Here is a 20,678-nt window from a genome sequence, read left to right as displayed (position 1 = left end):
GGAGCAATCAGTACTTGACTGACTAACATTTATAAGTTTACTGTTTGGAAATAGTCAAATTATGATTTTGAAGTCAATGACGTTATTGTAGCTCTATGTGAACTGAAAAAGGAAAAAGGTCCGTTTTTAAAGAGTCGTTTCAGAGCCTAGTTCAGCTCATCTCTACATTCTCACCCCTATTTGTCCCTAACTTTCTTTCCTTGTCCGCATCTTTCCTACGCTCGAAAATCTCGTTTGAACATAGCAAAAAGCGATGGAAACCGAAGATTTTTTGGAGCTTGAAATTTTTTACCCTACTTTAATGTGTTTTTATTATTATTAAACCCATTTAAAAAAAAAATTGCTGCTAACAGTTTTCCAGCAAACGTCATTTTTACCCAGAAACCCAGGTTTTAAAATTCGTAAAAAATAGCAAAGTGCCGAAAATTACCAATTTGTGGGTAAACCAAAGTAATCCAACCTAGCTTACTCTAACCTAACCTAACCTAACCCATGCTTAGATCAGCAAAGTGCCGAAAATTACCGATTTTGGGTAAACCCAGCTTAGGTTAGGTTAAGCTGAGGAGCTCAGCTAAAGGTTATATAGTGAGTCCTTGGAGGCTAGTGGCCATCTTGGATAATTTCAAACAGCCGCTGAAGAGCGATTTATCGTCCAAAAATATTTTTTCAAACACCAAAGTGATTATAATTTAACATCGAGTATACTGTGAGATTAGAAATGTTCTTAGTAGTTTTTTATTGTTCTCCAAGGGAGTCAATGAAAGCTAACAGCCATCTTGGATTTGTCCACAGCCACCTCTAATACATTAGATCTAATGTATTAGAGGAGGCTGTGATTTGTCCCCCTTAAGAGCAATGTTAATTACGTTAATTTCAAACAGCTGCTGGAGAGTTATTTACAGTCCAAAAATATGTTTTCAAACACCAGAGTGATTGTAATTTAAATATCTAGTATATTGTGAGATTATAAATTGTCTTTGTAGTTCTTTCATTGTTTTATGAGTTAGAACGTCTAGGCTCCAAGGACTCTTTTACACTCTTTTATTGACACTTACCAGTCAAATGTGGCGATATTAATGATTTATAACGCTTTTCAAACGTGTTTTTCGTGGTGAAATATGTGTTTGCTGAAAAAGTGCAAGAGGAAAAGAAGTTTGAAATGACTCGAATAACAAGAAAAATAGGCTACTATTAAAAGGAAAAAAGATTTTTCGAGCGCTTATAATTGCCTATTTCTAAAGCTTTTCTCGATTTTCAAACGTGGTTTTCAGGGTGAAATAGTCGTTTCCCCCTAAAGTGCCAAAGGAAAAAGTGCTTAAAATAGCATATTTTTGGTAGATAAGGTAAAAATTGCGATATAACATAAGTAGTGCAAGTTCAGTATTGCCTCTTGGATTTCACCAATCACGTATTCAGACCCTAATTCCTAAATTAACCTTGCGCTGGATTTTGAGATAAATATTGCAAACCCACAACGGACCGTTACAGTTCTCCCTTATCTTTACCGCATATCTCTCTTATCTCCAAGACTACAGACTGCGCAATGAAGGAGGGTCTCGGTGCCTATGCCTAATCTGATGAAGAATGAGCAAGAGCAATCGTACATTTGTTTTTTAATTGTCATGTAAAACATTTTAATTTATGTTTAGATGTTATTTAATTTCTTGTTATGTGAGTTTGAATTTAGTATGGTAGCCATTTCATAAGAAAGTATTAAAGTAATTTGAGATGTTAAGATTATGAAGAAATGCCATTTCTTTAACAGAAATACTTAGATAACTTCTCAAAATGACTTCTAAATTGTTATTTATTTTGCTAATGCAAACAAGCATTTGTTTAGTTAAATATAATTAAATTATTTCGTCTATTACGATTGTGTTAGTGTACATTACTATCGATATGTCGAACTATTGACAAGAATGCCACATTTAGCTACCGGTACCCCATTCAGTTTTTCATATTTAAAAATCATATCTTACAAACAGAACTTTCCAAATTAAACATCAAAATTATTTAACTGACCTTTACCCTATAGAATCAGGAATCCCCAAAGGAAGCGTACTTGAACCATACTTGAATATTCCCTATACATCGGACCTACCAGAGATTGTAAACACTATGGTTGCCACATTTGCGGATGATATGACCATTTTATCTGTCCACGACAAACCGGTTCAAACTACAGCAAATTTACAGGTAAACTTGGATGAAATTTCACATTGGTTTAAAACATGGAGGTTCAAAATTAATGAAAATAAATCAGAAAACATTACTTTTACCCTAAATCTGGCTACATGTCCTCCAGTATCCATGAACAATATTCACCACCCTAAAGTAACAGAAATAAAATACTTGGGCATGCACTTAGATGCAAAGCTTAATTGGAAGGCACATATCTGGACTAAAAGACAATATCTAAATTTAAAAATAACTAAGCTTAATTGTCTTCTTGGATCTAAATCAAAACTTAGTACACAAAATAATGTTACTTTGCAGAAAAGTTATAAAACTAATTTGGACTTATGGGATCCAACTTTGGCGATCATCAAGTACATCAAACATTTAAATTTTTCAACGATACCAATCAAAATTGCTACGTAAAATTGTCAACGCACCTTGGTTTGTTACCAACAGAACACTTCATAATACTCTTAGAATTTGAAAAGTCAAAGAAGAAATTACAAAATCTAGTGAAAAAAGATTATCAAATTGGAAAATCATTCAAAATCGTCTTATACAAAACAACTTTTGCAAAACTCATGACAGCTAGCCTGACCATACTACTGGAACGAATTACACGCGGTTGGTACCAAATGAAAGATATTTTCCTGTAGATGTGATGAATCCCTTTATAAATTAAAATAGGCTCAAAAATAAACACAAGAAACAAATTTAAAATTAAAATACCCCCGCCGCAGCAAACCTGTCGACTAAGCGAATTTCCATTTGTCTGAATTGATTTTCAGTTAAATATATTTTAATAACATTAGGTTTAACGAGTACCTAGGTTTGCTGTTACAAGGAAACTAATAAAGTGAGTTTTTTAGTAAAATGTTGATAGCTTAGTATAAAATAAATAACTTTGCCAAGTTTTATCAAAATATATCCATAAACAAGCAAACTACAACATTTGACAATATTCTCCATAAGAATAACATGGGAATTTTAAATTCACAATTTCTTAAATTTTCTCTGTTACCAATAACCGAACAAAAATACTTTTACACACTAAATTATTTGTTCTTTTAAGCTCTTTAAAAAGGGCTAAAGAGAAATTGGGAAATTTTGTGTTTTGAGGGTCAAGAGTGAGAAAAACCGATTTTTACCCCATAAAAACCCCCGTAAAACCCCGTTCCCATGGTCCGATCATGCTGGTTTGCGAACTCATTCAAGTTTATCCCGCTTTACACCTTTAAACCAAATTTCATCAAAATCGGACAAAAATTACTCAAGTTATCGCGTTCACGGACGTATATATATATATATAAATTAGGGATGGTCAAGTCTCGAAATTTCGGGAAATTTTCGGGAAATTTTAAATCTCGTTACACGAGACGAGATTTCTTTTTGGCCGAGATTTTTATCAAGACGAGAATAAAAAAAAAAAAAAATTAAAAACGCCTGCACAAAGTCAATGCAATACCCGCAATACAGGAGCGTGTTGTAGTTGCGTTTCCTTTGCGAAGGCGTTCTTATTTAATTAATTCTTTAAATGTAAATATTACTTTAATTATTTTAATAATATTACTTTAATAACATTTGAGAAGTTTTGTTAAGTGTAAGCAGTGTGAGGAATGTTTTATTACTATAAAAAGTCAAAACAAGTAAATATTTTATAAAAACTAATATTGCTATTTTATGATTTATTTTATTTTAGGATAAGTTAAACTCTATCCTAACTGATATCACTATGTTTCCTAATCATAGGCATTTTTTATAAGTTAAGCGTGATTAATAAAAAAAATGTTATGCTGATGTTTTTTAATAAAAGATTGTAAATATTCTTGCCTATTATCATTATTTTTGTATTTAAACAGTCATCTAACAATGTTACAAAATCAGGTAAACATTTTTAACGTGCATTTCCCGTTGTGTATGAGAAGGGAAATCCCGTCTCGATCTCGTCTCGAAATTTTATGATAAATAAAAAATCTCGTCTCGTCTCGAACTAAAAATCCAATCTCGTCCATCCCTAATATAAATCTATGTATATATACATATATAAAAATTTGAACGAATGGTGTTTTTGGCCTCTGGGGACATCAAAATGAAAAAGTAAATCGGTCCCAGGTCTAGGTCTTACCGTGCCACCTACGGTAATAGCTACTTCCCTATAGGGAAATTCGCTAAAAATAACTTGGGCCGTATGGGTTGCCATGTACGTAACGAAATAACAACTAAATGTAAACAGAAAATAAAACCAAATAGAAGAAATTCCATTTACATGTCTTATTATAGCATAGGGTAAATATAGATAAGTTGGAAAAATACATACTTTTGGTCAAGTTTCCGACCACAGGGCGAGATCTCATCTTGCACTAAATTTATTGGACAATCACAACACCATTTACAGACTGAAGCGACTTACGATATTAAACCTCCCATTCAGATTCGGCTGTGTTATCAAAATTATCTTTGTTAGCTAGTGTTGAGAGTGGTAAATCTCTATACTTTTAATGTCGTATTATTGTTAATGTATTTGCTTATTTTTCTACTTTTGGAACAGACTGTAAATTAAATAAAGTTGAAACCCGATTAAGCTACAACCCATTTAATAGTATATTTCGTACCTAGGGCCAAAAATAAGGTTTTGCCGGCTCGAGATAGTTTTTAAGTTCTCGACTTCGTCTCGATCGAGAGCTGCAAAACCATTTCGGTCCGTGGTACGAACGCTATTTTGCACCACACTATACCCTATTGCCACTATTCACCTCTATAATAATGCACACTGATGGTCAACACAACTACAACTTTAAGGTTATGTGAAGAAATAATTCGAGGAATCAGCAAAAATAAAAATAAATAGTTGCTAGGCAACGGTGACGGTAAAATAATTCTATTGTAATGGATCTTTAATAATGCTATGGATACTGATTGTGTATTTAAGTAGGTAAGTAAGCGGGCAGCTAATTTTGCGGCCCTAGGGACCTGCTCGGTCCCCAAATAACGATGACAGCTGGCATGGCCAGCAAAACGTAACTTTCAGCCACCAATTAACGTATGTAAAACCACTAAAACATCATAGTGTGGTGAAAAAAATTATACATACTTTCGATACATGCGATTGCATACAATCGAAGCTCACAACTGAGTTTAAATCAGCTGATTTTCACTTCCTAGGGAGAAAAGTGAAAAGACCTACTTTAAGCTCTTTAAATACGGCTGTTTTTGCTGCAGTATGACTCAGCGTTTGCAGTATGCCTCAATGTTTTAATAAATATTTGCTAGTTAATTTGTCGATAGTGTAATGCAGGTTAATCTTATATAATTCATTACAAGGACCAACCACCAAACCACATACTTCAGATTCAGTTAAGCCTAAAATTATTCAAAGATCCCGTGGGTGATAACATAGGTACCAAAAAGATATTTTTTAGATTTTAAGATGAAAAATTAACTGATGAAGAAGTGGATGAAGCAACAGTCTGATCTAGAGTTAAGTTCACAAGAACAGTGGGAATGAAGCTAGTAATGCCTCTCACATTGAACAGATCCAAAACTGGGTTCCTAGGCAAGACTAGCAACTTTCCGTAGAACGAAGACGAGTATTGGTGTTAGCTTCGAACTTACCATTCCCGGAGCTCACATTGAGCATACACCATACCGGAGCTCACAATGAGCATACACACTTCCGGAGCTCACATTGTGCATACACACTGCCGGAGCTCACATTGAGCATACACACTGCCGGAGCTCACATTGACCATGCACACTTCCGGAGCTCAGGTCGACTTACATACCGGAGCTCACATTGCATTACAAAATCCAAGTTGTAAATTTTAATCAAACCTTAAGATTTAAGTGTACACAGTTAAGTACAAGACATCTTTTAAAAAAGTGACATATATTTTCTTTAAATAACCTCTCCTTATACCGGAGCTCACATTACTGTGTAATACCATGGAGCTCACATTGGTTGCCAAACGCGTACATGTGTGTGTGTGTCTGTGTGTCTGGATGTGTACAGAGCTAGAGACTACACCTGTGGTCCGATTTCGATGAAATTTGGTATGTAGGTTCTAATCCATGGTATCTCCAGGCGTTTTTTTCATTTTTTTGAAATTTTGATTTTTAATGGGGATTTTCCCATAAAAACCCGGAAAAATCGGATTTTCTCAAAAATGGCCCGAACGATTTTGATTAAAATTTAGTATGTTGTAGCCCTTTGAATTCTGAACAAAATGGTACAAATCCCATTTCTGTAAAAATTACGGTTCAAAAGTTATGGTAAGTTATGTTATTTTCCCATAAAAACCCCATAAAATAACGAAAAATAGGATTTTAGACAAAAATCCAGTTTTGATTTAACATAGTAGGTTATGGTAGCCCTTTAAATTCTGAACAAAATGGTACAAATCCCATTTCTGTAAAAATTACGGTTCAAAAGTTATGGTATATTATGTTATTTTCCCATAAAAACCCCATAAATAATGAAAAATAGGATTTTAGACAAAAATCCAGTTTTGATTTAACATAGTAGGTCCTTACAATTTTGATAGTTTTTTTCATCTTTTAGAAATTTTGATTTTAGATGGGGAAATAACGGAAAAATAGGATTTTCCCAAAAATGGCCCGAACGATTTTGATAAAAATTTAGTATGTTATAGTCCTTTATATTCTTAAAAAAATGGTACAAATCCCTTTTCTGTAAAAATTACGGTTCAAAAGTTATCGTAAATTATGTTATTTCCCCATAAAAACCCCATAAAATAACGGAAAATCGGATTTCCCAAAATTGGCTCGAACAATTTTGATAAAGATTTAGTATGTTATAGTCCTTTAAATTCTGAACAAAATTGTACAAATCCCATTTCCGTATATTTACTCTCACCGTTTACACATGATAAAGGTTGTTGACAAACTTATGGGAGAAAGTATGTGTCAGAATGCTGATACCGTTTATTTCTTATATTATAAGAGTGTAAATTTAAGGGTATTGAATTTTGGAACAGGTCAAGAGACAATTAATTACTTGCTATATCATTTGCCAATTTTAACCAGCTCTTTGTAAATTATTTGTTGATAAAATATTAACAAATTTTGTAGTAATTAACAACAAGGATATATTTTATTAACTAAAGAGGGCAAATATTATAATTTTTCTTTTCTCTCAGAGTAAAATATACTTAATGAGCTTCAGGAAAGATGCTATACCATAATCGAAGCATTTGGGTTATTTGTATTTTTTTTTATATGAAATTTATAACAATCAATGATTTTTTTATACACCTCATTACCTTAAGCTTTAGGATTGGTTTTACCAGATATTTGACTTCCAACATTTTTGTTTCAAAGTAAATTATATGTTTGAAGTTTGAACATTGTTTAAATTGCAGCTGACTTTCAACTTGTTTTTATTACAGTTTTATTATTTTATAGTTTTGACTCATGAATAAGTTTAGTTATATTTTATCAAGCTAATTGACCTAACAATTTATGTATTTAGTATTCATTATTTTTTATGAGAAAGACATTCAGGACATGAATGCAGCAAGTTGACTTTGCAAGTCATCTGCATCCATTCCCTGCAAGTGTTTTACAAGCATTCTGTGCTAGATCGAGAAAAACATTCAGTGCATGTTTGCAGCAAGATGTCTTTTCAAGTAATCTGCATTCATTCCCTGCAAGTGTTTGGCAAGTATTCCTTGCAGACTTGCTTCATACATCCAGCGAAACTTTTCAGGAAGTCTGATATGGGGTAAAGTTTACACTTTCAACAAACGTGTTACAAGTGAAAATGTTTGCAATGCATGCTTGTTGCCAACATCTTGGGTTGCCTCTGAAAGTTTATGATGAACTTACTGACAACTTTTTCTACTATCTGGGTGAACATAGGACAGTGCCTATAAAGACTGAAAGTTGTTTTCGTTTGTCAATCAATATTGACATTTGATACAATTACTGTACCTGTGAATGTAGTTCTCTCGGATTGAAGGCAAGTCGTAGTTGATGACCAACGACACTTGTGGAACATCGATATGTTTAGCCAAGAGGTCAGTGGTAATCAGAACTCTGCTAGAGCCAGTACGGAACTGACGCATGATCAAGTCTTGCTCTCGCTGCTCCATGTCTCCGTGCTGTAGAAACAATGGCTAGTTAGAAGCAGTTTGCTTTGTTAACATAATTTGGGTACTTTACTGTTAAAGGGAACATTCACTATGATCGATGATTTATTTTCGATGTATTGATATTTCATTTTTTCATCCCATATATCGATTTTAACGAATTGAAACATATCAGCTGACAACTACGATAAATAAGTATTGTTCAGTACAACAAACATTTAAAAAGTATATTGGAATGAAACTGTTTTAACTTAAACTAACCTAACCAACCAAACTTGCTGTAAAATCTCAAAATTCCGATTGATAACCTATTCCATTTCCCACATGCCTTTTATGCTATCAAATGGAATTTTTGAAACGGTAACTTAGCCTACAGCAAGTTTGGTTAGTTAGTATTTTAGGTTAGTTTAGAATAGTTTCATTTCTTAATCCATATAGGCAGTTCTCAATTCGTTATGGTAATGGCCAGTGCCAAATTGAATCTTCAAGATGAGAGTACAAGAAGTTAAATTTAACAGCCATTATAAAACCGGATCACATCATTTGTCCGAGCTCTCAGTTGTCCAAGTTTGCTAAAAATTACAAAATATTAGGAAAATCCGTTGTCCGAGATTTAATTTGTTTGAGGTTTTTAATTATTGAGCGAAGCTCTTTGGGATCAACTTCAATGCAAACAATATAACACCATCACTTAATAACGGCTGAACACATTTCAGCCAAACTTAACAAGATTACTTAGAATAATAGTGAGATGGTTTGTAAACAAACAAATTTCAATTAGATTATGCTAAAACAAATTTGGATTTTTAAGTAGACATGAATGGTGTATATTATGAGGTTGATTGTGAGAAAGGACCACGTTTTAGTCATAAAGTACCAAGAGACAGAGCTTTATTCAAATGATATTTGATCATATTTTAAACTCATATTGGTTTTCTAACAGTTATAAAAATCTTAATTATTACAGGGAATTTTCTCCTTATTAACAATGACACAAGGGCAGAACCATAAAACAGTTTAAATCAATCAATCAAATCCTTTATTTCATAAAATGTACAGATTGGTTAATGAAATTGTGTCAACATAAGTTTTCTTATCTAGATCGCTAAAACTAGGGATTTTACAGTATTTAAAAAAGAATATATATAACAATTAATGACCTTCAAATTTATTTTCCTTTCTTTAAATAATAATAAGTCCAACTGATTAATACATCAAATGCAAATTAAAGTAACAGAAAACAAACATAGAACAAATCAATGGAGATACTTAAAATTTTTAGTTTTTTAGTTATTTTCAATAAAAAAACAAAATTCTTGAATGGAATAAAATGCTGATTCAATTAAAAATCTTTTTAATGATATTAAAAATTTATTTGGACTTTTCTCCAATTTTAAAGTTTCTGGAAGGTATGCAAAAATTTGTTTCCTAAATAACTAGTTTTTTTCTTATAAAATTCTAAATTGTGCTGCTCTACCAATCGGTGTGATCTTGTGTTATATTTATGAATATGGTTACCTATTGCAACTTTATCATTCATCAAAACAAATTTAATTGACTCATAAATGAAAAGGCTGTAGACTGTGAAATCAGCATGGAACAAAACCAACAAAGCCTGTCTAAATTTCCTAAAAAAATGTAATGTTGGAAATGTGACAGTTTATCAGCCTAGACACTACTCACCATGGCGGAGACAGTGAAGTCTCGGGTGTGCATGTTTTCTGTCAGCCAATCCACCTTGCGTCTGGTGTTGCAGAATATTACAGCTTGCGTAATGCTAAGAGTGTCAAACAAGTCACAGAGGGCGTCAAGTTTCCAGTCCTCTTTATCAACAAAGACGAAGAACTGTTTAATACCTGAAATAATGTTAAAATTCAAGATTAGCGAATTAAATACTAGTGATTAAAACACTTCACTTGGGAACTATATAAGAGTTAGTGTGTTAGTGTGTATTATATAGTACCCCCGCTGCAGCAAACCTGCAGACTAAGTGAATTTTCATTTACCTGATTGGATACAGTAGAGTCCCGCAAACTCAGCGTAATAAGGACTAGAAGGGTGTCAAAATGCTGATTATCAGGAAGCAGGGTTAAAAATAAGAACAATAAAATTATAAAATTTAAAACCCCCTTTTTAGCGAATTTCCCATAGGGGGAATAAGCTATTACCGTAGGTCTCATGGTAAGACCTAGACCCCCTACCGCTATATGTCTGTCAGCGCAATAACTCGAGCAAAAATTATGCGATTTTGATGAAATTTGGTACAAACTTGTAAACCTACGTTTATTTGAACGAGTTCACGAACCAGCATAATCGGACTATGGAAATGGGGGTTTATGGGGGGGGGGGGGGGGGGTTTAACGGGATAAAAATAGTTTTTTCCCATTTTTGACCCTAAAAACACAAAATTTTATAACTCTACAAACCATTTTGAAGAGCTCAAAAAAAGAAATAGTTTTGTATATTGAAGCGTTGTATGCACAACGGTTGGGGAGATAATTAAAAAAAGAGTTAAAATTTAAAATTCCCATGTTGTTCTTATGGAAAATAAATAAACTGTTGCAGTTTGCCTATTTTTTTGATACATTTTGTTTAAATGTGGCACTTTAGTTTATTTCAGACTATACTAAGCTATCAACATTTCAATAAAAAAAAACATCTCAATATCTTTCTCGTAGCAGCAAACATCACAACAATTAATGTTATTTAGGAAATAAATCTGAAAATTTTCAGGGGATATTTTAGTAGAAATCCAGCCGCGTAAATGGAAATTCGCTTAGTATGCAGGTTTGATGCGGCGGGGTTTTTTTATTTATATTTATATTACATTAAGTCAGTATTAAGTAATCCAAAATATTGTACTCAAGTTGCAAATGATTTGACTTGAGCTGGCTTGAGTCCATGTTTAACTTGGACTAAAAAATCACTAATTTTCTGAGCCAGGTGATGGCTGAGTTGTCTGGACTGCCGGGTTATCGAGTGCCGAGTTTGCAGGACTCTACTGCTCAATTAAATCTATTTAAATAACATTAGGTTTACCAAGTATCTAGGTATGCTGCTACAGGGAGGGCAATAAAGTATGTTTTTTAGCAAAATATTAATAGCTCAGTGTAAAATAAAAAATAAATAAATATGCAAAGTAAGATCAAAATCCATAAACAAGCAAACTACAACAGTTAACTTATTCTCCATAAGAATAACATGAGAATATTAAATTTACAGTTTTTTGAATAGTCTCTGTAGCCAATAACCGTACAAAAACATTTCAATTTACTAAATTATTTGTTTTTTAATGCTCTTTAAAATGGTTTGAAGAGAAATTAGGAAATTCTATGTTTTAAGGGTCTACATTGAGAAAAAACAATTTTTACATTAAAGAACTGCCATAAACCCCCGTTTCCATGGTCCAATCATGCTGGTTCGCAAACTCGTTCAAGTTTATCGTGCCTTACACCTTCAAGGTAAATTTCATCAAAATCGGACAAAAGTTTGTAGGAAACCTGTGGATCTTGCATGTGTGAGGAGCCCTGATGAAATTAACGACTACTTTGTGAGTGTAGCTTGTACTTGTAGTGTGTACTTTGTGTGGTAATAATATTGCGAGTGAGCTAACCCCTGCATATGGCCATTATTCATTAGATCTAAAGCCCAATGTGACAATAAAAACTCGCTTGACAGGGTGGAAAAACGTTACTCCGGCTGAGGTAATATCACTTGTTGCCAACTTTCACCCTAAAACAAGTAAAGATGTACTTGGTATCACAGGGTGTCCACAGAAATTTTGTGATTAATTTCCCTGACTTTCCATGACTATCCATGACCATTAACCATTGATTTCCATGACTCAACTAGAAAATTATAATATACCGTAAACACACAAATAATACTGCCTAGACAGAAAATATTGAAATACGTATTAACAGATAACAATGGCGTACAACAAATACAACAATGAACTAAATACAAACTCAAAACCCATAAACTAAGACAACTGTATTAATTGAATTGTCATATATTTGTGAAAAATTCAGAAAAATGCTACAATAGTCGGGGTTACGGCCAACTAGATTATTGAAAGGACCCCTGAAATCCATCCATCATTGGTGATTTCCATGAAATTCCATGACTTTTTGCCTATTTCCATGACTTTCAATGACCAGAATTTTTTTCCATGACATTCCATGACTATCCCCTGACTTTCCAGAATGTGGACACCCTGTATCAGTGTGTAAACCTAATCAAACGCTGAATGTTTACAGATGTTATGTTAAGCAAATTACCAAAAGCTAGCGTAGAATGTTAACGTCGGCTGCTAGTTAATACAAAAATTAAAACTTAGTTTCTAAAAATCTGGGACCCTAAACTAAAATTATGGCTTCGACATTCCCTAGTTCATAAAATGATCTTTCTTTCAACACAAAAATCATGAAAATCCGTCAAGTGGTTGATTCAGAATCTTGAAATAAAAAAAACTCTCGTCACGTTTTAATATTTAAGAAAAATTTGTTTTGGCCTCTAGGGACTTGGTTTAAATAATTAACAATGTTATTTGCTTTGCTGCACATTCTTTCTGAAACACTTATCAATCACAGCTTAAAATATAAAAAAATAGTGTGCAAAAAAGAACTTTATTTAGTTAAAAAAAAAGGAGACAACCGATCAAAATATTTACCGTCTAGGGTCAACTCCTCTTTCTTGACAAGGATCCTAATAGGTTCTTTCATGAAGCACTTGCTCACGTCCAACACCTCAATCGGCATGGTGGCAGATAGCAAGATGACCTGTAAATATGGTTAAGGTTAACTATAAAATGAATTGTCTTTAAATTACATCTTGCAAACCATTATCTGTGTGCTCAATCTTAAATGAATTTCACTATAAAGGAATGTTGTTTATTGATGTTGATTGATTTTTGCTGATTTTAGAAATTGACGTTAAAGAGGCAGTTTCTTTGTGTGTTATTATTGAATAACCATACATGTAATACAACTATTTTAGAGGGATTTATAAACATACATTCAAAACAAAGTTGAAAAAAAAAAACAGGTCCAGCTATTCTTTTTGATACATTGGAGAAGAATTGTAAAATATCTATACAGGGTGGCTGAAAAGTAACTTGCACCCCCCCTTAACTTTTCAACCATTTGAGATATTCAAAATCGGTTTGCGGCAACCTTCTTAGATATGAGGGGCTACAATAATCTATATATTAATTTTCTATATATTAATTTGAAACTGTTTTTCTTTGTGACAGCTAATTTGAGAGAACGGCTGGGCGTAGAAACTCGGTAGAGGTGTCTAAAGAAAGGGCTTGGTCTGTAGATGAGCCATCAAAAGAGAAACGTGGTAAATTCCCTTGGGGCTCTGCCCCAGTGGCCTTTAAAATCCCACCCCATGTTATTCTTATGGGGGAAAACCGGGTTTTTGTCACAGCTAATTTCAGAGAACGGCTGGGCGTAGAAACTTGGTAAGGGTCTCTAAAGAAAGGTCTTAGTCTGTACTCTGTAGATGAGCCATCAAAAGAGAAACGAGGTAAATACCCTTGGGGCTCTGCCCCAGAGGCCTTAAAAGTCCCCTCAGCAGATTTGTTTACATTATGACCATATGTATAATTTTACACTACTTTTTAATGAAACAGCGGTTAATACTTAAATTGTGATTTACTGAATTTATCAAAATGAAGTAATTGCAATGGTTTTTTTCTGATTTTAAGATCAATTTTCTTCTGCATCGTATCATGTTTAGCAAAATAATGTTCTATTACCAAATCAGTGGAAAACCCTAATATCACAGTAACTCTTAAAATTGTTTCTTATGGAGTTAACTTATGTCTATTGTATGGGTTGGTTTCTGCCTTTTTTTACCACTTCTTGGAGATTGTATGTAGGCGTGTTGCACGTAGATGATATTCTTTGGCGTATTGCATCTGTAGACGATACTTGGGTTGGTGTAATTATTACAATGGAAAAAAGCGAGAAATCCTGGACAATTTGATATAGGCCAACTAAAAATAAAACTGAATTAACACTGTGCTACATTTCTTGAGCAATCATTGAAAGAGACGATTTGCAAACAATGGAAACATAAGAAAGTCATAGAACACAACCAAGTAGAAGGAATAGAAATAATGTTTTTTTCTACATTTATAATCGTTATTATAGAGAACTTAATGCGGCTATGAGTGGGAAACATTTGTAGAAAACTCTTAAACAAGATCAGCTTTTGAAAAAAGATAAGATATTTACATACAATTTTGATTGTATCTAACTGTTGTGTACATCGTGAGTATTTCCAAAACCTTTGAGCCGACTTTTATAAAGTCAGCGGGAATTATGACCGTTATTCGTTTAAAAATAACGCCTGTAATGCTTCGCAATTGCTCGAATTCGAGCAACAGGTACACTAGTTATGGTAAATTTTGAAAATTTTGCCCTTAGGGGTAGCGGGGATAGGGGGTAGCTCAAAATTTTCAAAAGGCAAGTATAGTCGAGTTTGGTATCATTTAACAGGTCTTGACGAAACAAAACAATTGACATAAACAAAACGAAAATAGGTCCACTAATAACAAAATGACGCCCTAAAATTTATCAAATCCAAATAACCATGAGGGTGGCTGAAAATTATCTGGCACCCCCCTTTACGTTTTTAACTATTTGAGATATTTGAAATCAGATTGCGGCAACCTGTTTCGATATGAAGGGCTACAATAATGTTCGTAAATTTTTAAAATTTTGCCCTTAGGGGTAGTGGGGGTTGGGGGTAGCTTAAAATTTTCAAAAGGGAAGTATGGTCGAGTTTGGTATCATTTTATAGGTCTAACTATACAATGAACATAAAGAAAATAGAAATCGGACCATTAATAACAAAATGGCAGCTAAAATGATTAAGACAATGGTTATGAAAAGTAAATTTTAACTGCCATTTTGTTTTTAGTGGTCCGATTTCAATTTTCTTTATCAGGGTGTCTACTACATTCTGGATAAAAAATTCATGGACAATTCCCGTACATTTAAGGACACTTTGCCGTAACCTTTGTCGGTGTCATTAGGCCTACCGAATAATTTTCCTGATTTGTCAAACTGTATTAATCTTGTTATTAACTGTAGTTGTACCAGAGAGAAAAGTAAATAATAATAGATAAGAGTTAAAAATGTCAAAATAGAAATGTATTGAAAGTAAACAAGCATAGGCCTACCTATACTTTAGGTAAAGCTTTTGTAACAGAGAAACGCAATATCATTGTCTCCTGCGATAGCGACAAATATCTCCATCGGTCACGTAAACTTCATAACATAGCCTATCCGATCCAGGCGGATTAATTTGGCATGATTCGCCCTGGCACAACATTAGGCTCTCGACTACTTTTGAAAAAAAAAATCTTTAATGCACGTTGTTACTCAGTTCTTGGTACAAAATCAAGGTATGGTAAGCAGCTACCAATAAGCAATAAGCACAGAGTAAGATTATTGTATTTTCATTTGCAAAGTTAATATCGACACATAGCAATCATTAGTTGTTTATCTAGGCTCAATTACATTTTCTTAATATATTTTACAGCTCTTTCAAGAATCAAAATACCCAGGCCTAAACAATGAGGTTATAATAGCAAAGTCACTATCATCATTCTAGTTCATAAGATTTAGATTGCTTAAAGCATACAACTCAATAAATAAATATATGGGAAACAAAAAACATTGAAACCTGAATAGCCAACAATATAAGACAAAGATACAGAAAATGCAATGACAAAATTTGAAACCAAGCAGGCCTACATAGTGATAAAACATTAATGCAAACAACAATGCTTGTGGTTTTGTCAATTGAAAGATAAAATATCCATAAAAAAGGGGTTAACTTACAAAATAAGACTGTGTAGATTATTTACATGTTTAATATGAAACCATAAACAGTTTTATGGCACTAGGCAATGGCCGCACAAATTGAATAAAGCTTTGGGATCTCATAATAATTCCTCATAATATAATCTCATAATAAGCCCTAGTAATAAAAAAAAGAAGTTGTAAAGGAATAAAAGTGATACAACTTTTATGAGCTAGCTAACTGAGTCAACAGTTCTTGGAAGTACTTGACTTGACACTTGATTGTCGTGATAAAATATTAATGGGTTTGAGATAGCTCATGGGATTTTAATTGCATATAATAATTACTCTAGTAATAAATTATGAAAATGTAAACAAACATCTGATAAACCTTTTATGTGCTCCTAACCAACTAGTGATCAATAAAATTATGGCCCATTAAAAATTTAAGGACATAGTCTGGCATTTAAGGACAATTCCCGTACATTTCATGGCCAGTAAAAAATTAAGTACAATTCCCGGTTTTCCCGGTTGGTAGACATGTTACTTGTTTAGTTATGTCAAGACCTGTAAAATGGTACCAAACTTGATCATACTACCTGTTTGAAAATTTTAAGCTACCCCCAACCCCCACTACCCCTGGGGGCAAAATTTTTGAAATTAACCATCATTATTGTAGCCGTTCATTTCTAAACTGGTTTCCGCAAACCGATTTCAAATATCTCAAATAGTTAAAAAGATAAAGGGGGGTGCAAGTTAATTTTCAACCACCCTCATGGTTATTTGGATTTGATAAGTTTTAGGGCGCCATTTTGTTATTAGTGGGCCGATTTTTGTTTTCTTTATGTCAATTGTTTTGTTTCGTCAGGACCTGTAAAATGATACCAAACTCGACTATACTTGTCATTTGAAAATTTTGAGCTACCCCTTACCCCCTAAGGACAGTTTTAAAAATTTACTAGGGATGGACGAGTCCCGAAATTTCGGGAATTTTTCGGGGAAAAAATATTCCCGATTTTCGGGACGGGATTTGGTACGATTGTCGGCAATTTTTCCGCTTCGCGAGTGCCGATAGTTGCCGCTATTGCGAGCGATAGGTCCGCGAACGCAGGAGACGAAGTAATTTCGACGAACGCGCCGTGACCGCGGGTCCCGACAATCACGTTGTGACCACGGAGTCATAACGACGATTGCACCGTAACCGCGAGTCATACTGACGATCGCGCCGTGACTGCGGAGTCCTACCAACGATCGCGCCGTTACCGCGGAGTCATACTGACGATCATGCCGTGATGGCGAGTCATACCGACGATCACGACGTGACCGTGGAGTCCTACCGACGATCGCACTGTGACCGCAGAGTCATGCCGACGATCGCGCCATGACCGTGGAGTCATACCGACGATGGTGCCGTGATCGCGAGTCATACCCACAATTACGCCGTCACCGCGGAGTCATACCGACACAGGGTGTCTACCAGATTTCTCAAATGGAATTCCCGACTTTTCATTACCATTTTTATATAAATCCCGACCAAAAACTGGGTCCGTTCTCCATGTTACTACACCTTTTTCCGTCTCGCGATCACTCGCGACACAGCGAAATCACTGACGATCGAAACAAATCACATGCCGAGAAAATCCCGTACGGCAATGTCTTCTCAGTGTATGAAATGTACGTGGATGGCAATAACCTGTATGGCTAAGCAATGTCTCAGTGTATGCCATGTACGTGGATGGCAATAACCTGTATGGCTAAGCAATGTCTCAGTGTATGCCATGTACTTGGATGGCAATAACTTGTATGGCTAAGCAATGTCTCAGTGTATGCCATGTACTTGGATGGCAATAACCTGTATGGTCAAGCAATGTCTCAGTGTATGCCATGTACTTGGATGGCAATAACCTGTATGGTCAAGCAATGTCTCAGTGTATGCCATGTACTTGGATGGTAATAACTTGTATGGCTAAGCATTGTCTCAGTGTATGCCATGTACGTGGATGGCAATAACGTATGGCTAAGCAATGTCTCAGTGTATGCCATGTACGTGGATGGCAATAACTTGTATGGCTAAGCAATGTCTCAGTGTATGCCATGTACTTGGATGGTAATAACTTGTATGGCTAAGCAATGTCTCAGTGTATGCCATGTACGTGGATGGCAATAACCTGTATGACTAAGCAATGTCTCAGTGTATGCCATGTACTTGGATGGCAATAACCTGTATGGCTAAGCAATGTCTCAGTGTATGCCATGTACTTGGATGGAAATAACCTGTATGGCTAAGCAATGTCTCAGTGTATGCCATGTACGTGGATGGCAATAACCTGTATGACTAAGTAATGTCTCAGTGTATGCCATGTACTTGGATGGCAATAACCTGTATGGCTAAGCAATGTCTTCTCAGTGTATGAAATGTACGTGGATGGCAATAACCTGTATGGCTAAGCAATGTCTCAGTGTATGCCATGTACGTGGATGGCAATAACCTGTATGGCTAAGCAATGTCTCAGTGTATGCCATGTACTTGGATGGTAATAACTTGTATGGCTAAGCAATGTCTCAGTGTATGCCATGTACGTGGATGGCAATAACGTATGGCTAAGCAATGTCTCAGTGTATGCCATGTACGTGGATGGCAATAACTTGTATGGCTAAGCAATGTCTCAGTGTATGCCATGTACTTGGATGGTAATAACTTGTATGGCTAAGCAATGTCTCAGTGTATGCCATGTACGTGGATGGCAATAACTTGTATGGCTAAGCAATGTCTCAGTGTATGCCATGTACTTGGATGGTAATAACTTGTATGGCTAAGCAATGTTTCAGTGTATGCCATGTACTTGGAGGGTAATAACTTGTATGGCTAAGCAATGTCTCAGTGAATAACTTATATAATTAATGTCAATCATTTGAATAATGTCAATAAGTTATATGGATACTGATAGTCAAAGTAACACTATCAATGTAACAGTCAACTACGTATATGGATACTGATTCAATAACGTATGGACACTGATTCAAAAAGGTATTTGGATAATGATTCAATAACGTATATGGATACTGATTCAAAAACGTATTTGGATACTGATTCAATAACGTATATAGATACTGACTCAAAAATGTATGGATACTGATTCAAAAACGTATTTGGATACTGATTCAATAACACATGGATACTGATTCAAAAACGTATATTTATACTGAATCAAAAACGTATATGGATACTGATTCAATAAAGTATGGATACTGATTCAAAAACTTATTTGGATACTGATTCAATAACGTATATGGATACTGAATGCCCATGATTCAAATTGTTATTTTGATCATCACTGAATCAAATTGGAATTCCGATGCATTTTCATCCCACACCACTTCAATGTAATCCCGTCCCAATGATCAGGAATATAAGATCCAGAATTTGTTTTAAAGTTTTGGGACCCGTTCATCCCTAATTTTGAAAGGTTAGATTATTCCCGACTTTCGGCCGAAATTCATGACTTTTTCACGACTTTTCCCGACCTTTCAAAATCCCCGACTTTTTCCCGAATTTCCCGGAATTCCCGACTGGTAGACACCCTGCGACAATTACGCCGTCACCGCGGAGTCAAACCAACGATCGCGGCGTGACCGTGAGTCGTACCGACGATCATGCCGTGACCGCGAGTCATACCGACGATCATGCCGTGATCGCGAGTCATACCGACAATCATGCCGTCACCGCGGAGTCAAACCAACGATCGCGGCGTGACCGTGAGTCGTACCGACGATCATGCCGTGACCGCGAGTCATACCGACGATCATGCCGTGATCGCGAGTCATACCGACAATCATGCCGTGATCGCGAGTCATACCGACTATCACACCATGACCGCGAGTTATACCGACGATCACCCCGTTACCGCGGTCATTCTGACAATCGCACCGTGACCGCGAGTCTTGATTGATTTCGTATGTTTTTTTTCGTAACTGCAATTCTCAAGACTTTCTTTTTATGCACATAAAAGCCTCTCATATCTAAGAAGGTTGCCGCAAACCGATTTCAAATATTTCAAATGGTTGAAAAGTTAAGGGGGGGTGCAAGTTACTTTTCAGCCACCCTGTATATAAGTATAGGTCTAATTCAGTCTTCCCACCGGAATAAAACAAAGATCCCACACATCTGGCCAAAAAAGTCCTCCCTCCACATGATTGTCATAAAATATCCTTTATGTTTACTGGTTTATCATATTACACAACGTACTAAAATATGATTGGTTTATCCACAAAGCTAAAAAAATCAGGTGTCGAGAGTCGGAAATTTTGTTTAATTGCACACCCTGTTTCAATTCCGAGCATGGTCGAAAACTTCTGTTATGATTCACTCATCTGACATCAGCATCTAACCTCGAATGACTTGGAATGAACTAACTAAGCAATTGTTTCTGATAGTGAAACATGTTAAATAATCATCTCCGAACAGTATTCTCTTGGTGTTGATCTTCCAGATTTTATAAATTATGTCAATTTATAATTTATATTAATGGAGAAATTCATGCATAATCCATGCCTTTTTTCATGGACACAAGAA

General features: G+C 35.0%; 1 protein-coding gene across 1 annotated transcript in view; it reads right to left on the bottom strand.

Moving 5' to 3' along the window:
* The window catches only part of LOC129000667 (eukaryotic initiation factor 4A-like), a 51,490-nt gene that overhangs the window by 13,691 nt on the left and 17,121 nt on the right, over positions 1-20,678 (bottom strand). Inside the window, exons 5-7 of the mRNA XM_054427629.1 lie at positions 12,958-13,066; positions 9,969-10,141; positions 8,128-8,297 (exon numbers count right to left, since the gene is read on the bottom strand). Of these exons, the coding sequence (XP_054283604.1) occupies positions 8,128-8,297; positions 9,969-10,141; positions 12,958-13,066 (452 nt within the window). The remainder of the gene's footprint in view (positions 1-8,127; positions 8,298-9,968; positions 10,142-12,957; positions 13,067-20,678) is intronic.

This window comes from Macrosteles quadrilineatus, unplaced genomic scaffold (genome assembly GCF_028750875.1).
Source record: "Macrosteles quadrilineatus isolate MER2022 unplaced genomic scaffold, UCM_ALF_1.0 Scaffold_8__2_contigs__length_117827958, whole genome shotgun sequence".
Lineage (NCBI taxonomy): Eukaryota > Metazoa > Arthropoda > Insecta > Hemiptera > Cicadellidae > Macrosteles > Macrosteles quadrilineatus.
This window is presented reverse-complemented; position numbering and strand designations above follow the sequence as displayed.